The sequence below is a fragment of the Elephantulus edwardii genome, unplaced genomic scaffold (assembly GCF_000299155.1).
Source record: "Elephantulus edwardii isolate Elephantulus edwardi_28Jun2011 unplaced genomic scaffold, EleEdw1.0 scaffold00045, whole genome shotgun sequence".
NCBI classification, from domain to species: domain Eukaryota; kingdom Metazoa; phylum Chordata; class Mammalia; order Macroscelidea; family Macroscelididae; genus Elephantulus; species Elephantulus edwardii.
The window spans coordinates 1,248,129-1,253,782 of NW_006399795.1; the positions used below are offsets into that span (position 1 = coordinate 1,248,129).

Genomic DNA, 5,654 nt, shown 5'->3' on the forward strand with positions numbered 1-5,654 from the left:
TCCTGCTGATGCCTGTTGGACTTGAGGGGGGCTCCAGCCTAGGGTGGCACTGCAGGCTCTCCAGTTCCAAGTGCTCTTACTGCTGCTGTGTGTTGACTGCCACCCTCAAGCCCATGGCGGCAAAGGTCTGCTCACCTTCATGGACTCTGGGACAGCAGTGAAGGGTGTTGGGGTCATGCTCAGCTTCCTGGGGCTCAGCTGGTCAACACTGTCTGTCTCTAACACGTGTGAGCTGCTAAAATAAGGAGCGCCAAGGGCTGAGCTAGGCTTGTCACTAACCAGGTGGGAGGGACAAGTACAAACAAACTAACCTGTGGGGGGACCCTGTGCCCCACCCCTAAATCCAACCCCACTCCGGTTTTACTGTATACATTTATTGTAATAAAATAGTGAGGCTACATGACAGTTAAATAACCCAAGGTCGGAACTGGGCAGGGATCCCTGGGACAAGAGCCTTTACCACCCACTACAGGTGCAACACTTGCCTAGAGAGAACTTCCACCTGGTTCAGACAGGACGGACGGATGGTTGGCCAGTCAGATGACCAGGGAGAACAAGTGGGCAGCTATCTCCCACCCGCCTCATCTTCAGGCTGAGTTGTTGTCGGTGAGCCCGAGTCTGGGCTCATCATCTTATGGCTGACGACGATGCTGCTGTTAGTGACACGGGGCCCATACCAGCCTGCCCAGAACTGGGTGTCGTGGCCCCCATGCTGGAAGAGGATGTGGCGGACGCCTGGAGGGTAGTTTGAAAAGGTGTAGGAGACCTGGGGGAGAGGGAGGCAGTGACCACTGGACCTGGGGAGGGAGGTGCCAGGTTGCATGGTGGGGGGGAAGGGCAAGCAGGGTAGGTGGGTGGGCAAGGCCTCACCTCTGTCCACTTGGCATCATTCCACTGGTGGATGACCACAGGTGGTGGCTCAAAGGAGGCCAAGACAATGTAGTCGGCTGAGGTCAGATGCACTCGAAGGTGATAGGAACAGCCACAGTCAGCTCTGGCTGCGAACCTGTAGGAGGGAGGGGATGAGGGCAACCTCAGATGCAGGCTCAGAGTTGTCTCCTTGAACTTGGCTGGGGCCTCTCTTCTTCCAGGGCTGCTATGCCCCTGAGGCCTAGTCTGTTCTGGGGCTCCCTCTGCTCCATTGTGCCTGGGGGTGATCTACCCACACTGGGCCTCAGTCACCCCATCTGAGAAAAGGGGTAACTCTACTACATATTCTAGTAAAGATGTCATCCCAACGATTAAAAGGTCTGCTATAGAGACAAAGTCCCACCCAACCCATCTGAATTAGGTCAGATGCACACTGGATTGGAGTCAGACTGTGGACTAATAGACAATCCAGAGGGTTGGCCTGTGTGATGGGAGTGGGCACAGAGCTGTGTCTGCTCAGCTCTGCCCTCCCTGTAGCTCTGAACAGCTCTCAGACTGTTGACCTCTATTATTTGACCAGTGGCCTTGGGTTGTGGCTGGAACTGGGGTCAGGAATGCCTGTGAGATGTCAGAGCGCTGGATCTCAGGTGTCTCTTGTCCAGGGCCCATTAGTGACAGCTCATCTGCTGGCCTCAGCCTCCCCAGCTGCGTATGTGGCTAATGAGTGTAGTGGGGAGGGTGAGGGGCTGCGGGAAGGGCAAGTTCTAGATCTGCCAGCAGAGGAGGTCAGGGCTGGGTCTACCTGGCTCCCGGAGCAGCCCTATGCCCAGGACACAGCCAGGCATAGAATAGGTGGGAGAATGTGACAGGAAGGGTACTGAAATGGTGACAAAAAATGGGTCCAACTCACCAGTCTTTAACTACAATGTCAGGTCGGAATGTGTCCAGCAGCTCTTCCCAGTAGCCCTCAGCCTTGAGGTCCACCAGCTGGGACTTGAGGCACATGCTGGAGACAGAAGGGAAGGCTTGCAGCTGTGCACCACATGGCCCTGCCCAGGCCCTGGCAGCCCCCACAGGCCTAGGCGGTGGTCTGTGGGCTAGCCCTGGCATGGCCACCCTCGGCCCTGGCAGTCCTGTCCACACCCAGCGGTGTCCCCTGACCACTGTGGGACAAGCACTGGAGGTGCTGACGCCTCCTACCCCAGCACAGGCCTGTGAAAGATACATGCAGGAAGTCTGACCCACTTGTGCATGGGTGCCATTTGATCTCAACCAGTATCAGTTTAGTGCATTTGGCCAAGCATGCCAAAGAGACTTCAGGGTGCCCTCCATGAGCTCATGTTCCAGATGAGGGGTAACCTGTCTGTGGATTGATTTACCCCTAATTTTGCCCATTAGGATCCTGGCCTCCTGAGTGTAATCTAAGTCCCCACTCCCTGTTGGCTCTGTGTTTGAGTTTACTCTTGCCTCATTCAGGAAGCAGTCAATCACTTTGACCTGACGTTTGGCAAAAGGGGTCTTGACCCTCTTCCTCATAAATTGCTAGAGTCCCACAAGTCAGCTTGGTTCAGTCTGTCTTACTTGTAAGATGTGACAAAGTACTTCTTAACTTTGGGGTCGGGCAGATCTGTCCCAAGATCTCCAGGTAGGCTTTCTACCTTCCACTCGTCACCTCCATTGGAGTCAATCCGCCAGAATCTCAAATCCTCTAGGAAAAAAGAAGCTGAGTGAGATCCCCATGTCAGCTTACAAATTGGACCTTCCCATCAGACCCTAGAGGGGAGCCAGGGCCATTGGTGTTCCTCCTGAAAGGCAGGGCTTACTCAAACACCACGAACTCTGGGACTGAGGGTACCAAGGAATTAACCATTTTGCTTCTCAAAGGCTCTCTGCCGCCCAGGTTGGAGCACCCCTACAAAGCGCCCCTCCTCCACTCATTCTCACCAATCCCCATAACATCCTCTCTGATGTGGGACCTTTCCCCTCCTACTTGATCCCCATCTGGAGTAACATGAAGCAGGAGGAAAAATAATTTTTTCCAGTAATTCTTCAGTGAGCCTTTCCTCCCTCCCATGAAAGAGAAAGCGTTGTGGGAAATACCCACTTCTCAGTTCTCAGTTAAACTGCATCAGGACTTGCGAGGAGCCCATTCTGTTCTTAGTGTTAAGTTCTGTTGCTAATGAGAGAGCTGCCATGTTGCAGGAAGGGCCAAGCCCTTGGTTAACTGAGATCCTGAGCTCTTGAGAGACCTGCCTGACTCGGCTGAAGGTGCTGGGAGCCTACTCTGTTGCTAGGACTTACCTCTGCCCAGGACGAGTGATAACAGAATAGGCAGCCTATGGACTGGAGGTGTGCTGTGACAGGCTCAGAGTTGCTAAGCCTTCCTGGCCTCCCACTTCAGACTGGACTTAAAAGATCTGGAGGAAACTAGAGCTCTCTCCTGAAGCTGTCCGTAACAATCTAGGGGAGTTTCTCTTAATTACTTAATTCTTGTCCCACAACCCATACCCACTTCCCAGGTGCCTGGGAAGTGAGACACAGGTGAAAAATGGAGGAAAACAGAAATCTGGCAGCTGGGTTGGCACTGTGCATGAACCCAGGAGAAGGGCAAGGCCAGCACAAGGCTGGGCTGCAGGATGACTGTTAGGTTTGGGAGCTGAGCAGAGTTGCCCACTCGGCGGCTTCTAAGTGGAACATGGGGTAAGCAGAGAGATTGAGCGTTGTCTGAGCGTTGTCAGTGGGGCCACTGAGAAGAGGCCATGAGGATTTTGTCAGGAATAGCCTCAGACCTGGGCTAATTCCTTAGAGACTCATCTGGGGTCTCAAGCTTCTCAGTCTATAAAACAGAGCAGCCAACCCTACTTGTTTGGCCACTACCAGTATTCCTGTGAGGATAAAGAGAAAATTGATACAAAAGTGATTCTGAGTGATCCTCGTTTGTAACTAGGCCTCTTAATCATGGCTGCATTCCCAACCAGAGGCAGAGGCTGGTGTAGAGTTAAGTGCTGAATGAGTGTTCAAGAGGGACCTGGAACTGTGGGATATAATTACTGCTTAAGGTCCTCCTGTCATCTGGGTAATGAGGGTAACATATCTGTGGAGTCCGTCAGTAGTGTACATGGTTAGTACACTTGGCTGCTAACTCAAAATTGGAAATCCAAGTCTGCCCAGAAGTATCTTCTGAGGTACATTTTTGAGTATCTTTTGAGCACCTGGAAATCAGTCGACTTCTGAAAAGTCAGCCACTGAAAATCCCTGTGGAATACAGTTCTACTCTGACATCCGTGGGTTCATCTCCTTGCTATATGAAGCACTGCTGTTGCAGACTGGGTACAGGGGCAAACAGGATTTATTAGGTCTCTGGAACTTGGTGTTTGTGGAAGTCAGGGCACTAAAGGAGGTTGTTGTTATGTGCCGTCGAGTCGTTTCCGACTCATAGCGACCCTATGCACAACAGCCCTAAACCCTGCTCTATCCTGCGCCAACCGCACTGCCTCTGACACACCCATCCCGATTACCCCAGTCACTGAATCGATCCATCTCATAGAGGGTCTTCCCCTCCTGCGCCGTCCCTCCACCCTCCCAAGCATGATGTCCCTCTCCAAGGACCCCTCCCTCCTGGCAACATGAGGAGCCACAAAACCGGGCCATGTCAGGAAGGTGCCGGACGTGTGTGTGTGACAGTGAAGGTGGTGTGGGGACAGCAAGTGCAAAGGCCCTGAGGTTTGGGAAAGGGAGGGAGCCAGGTCCCTCACCCCACAGCCTACCTTCAGCACAAGGGTTGAGCAGGAGGTTCCTTCGAAGGCTGCAAAGGAAATAGAAGATCTTCCAGTCGGCCACGGGCTCGTCCCAGTCCTTAGTGATGAAGCCATCCTGTAGGCTCTTGCGCTTCCAGAGGGTCACGGAGTCAATGACGTCACGCCAGAGGGTACAGACCAGGCGGCAGTTCCGAAGCAGTTGCCGGGCAGGCACGTGGGTGAGCAGCTCCAGCAGCGTGTCCTCTGGCAGCTGGTTGATGCTGACCGGAGCCATGGCTGTGGTATGGACACATTCACAGGCCTGTACCTGTAGGGGGCGATAGAGAGAGTACTCAGCCTCAGCTTCCTCTGACAAACGAGGAGATTCTAAGGATGCTTCCAGCACATGGTAGGCCCTCACAATGGTAGGCATTGTGATTGTATATTACAGTTGTAAGGAGACAACCAAAATATTAAAGACTTTAGGGTGAATTTCTTTAAAATAAACCTCACCTTCCAGTCAAGAAAACAAAAATTGCTTAATTTCGGAGCCAGTGGTCCAAGTGAAGACTTTTGCCAAGGCCACTGTAGTCTGTGAATGCTACAACTTCTGTGAAGATTTTTTTTTTTTTTTGTGCATGTACCGTCAAATCAGATCTGACTGGTACCGGAGGAAATTGTCCTTCCTTCTCCGGCAGAGCATCTGGTGGATGAAGATTTCTTTCTGGTGACTGCTGCCCTGCTATTTTAAATGCTATTTTAATCCTATACATTCACTGTTGGAATACAAAATTTTTTATGAATTTATTTTAATGAAAGTTTACAGACTTTGGATATCCATTCATTCACTGTTGCACTTATCTCCCTGCCCACCCCTCCTCCCAATAGTTTTTTTTTAAGTAAACAAAAAAATTTTCATTGTCATTCAAAGCCTTCCCCCATCCCAGAGGTGCACGGTTCGAATCCACCAGATGCTCTGCCGGGGAAGGAGGGGCAATCTCCTCCTGTACCAGTCAGATCTGATTTGACGGTACACGCACACAAAAC

At 51.9% G+C, this 5,654-nt stretch overlaps 1 protein-coding gene across 1 annotated transcript; it reads right to left on the reverse strand.

Annotated features, from left to right (window-relative positions):
* Positions 1-565: 565 nt before the first annotated feature.
* FBXO6 (F-box protein 6) lies at positions 566-4,902 on the reverse strand. The gene is made up of 5 exons (XM_006885898.1): positions 4,638-4,902; positions 2,452-2,578; positions 1,781-1,876; positions 871-1,006; positions 566-766 (listed from the first exon to the last, which is right to left on the reverse strand). The coding sequence occupies exons 1-5, from the start codon at positions 4,900-4,902 to the stop codon at positions 566-568; spliced, it is 825 nt and encodes a 274-aa protein (XP_006885960.1).
* Between the last annotated feature and the right edge of the window lie 752 nt (positions 4,903-5,654).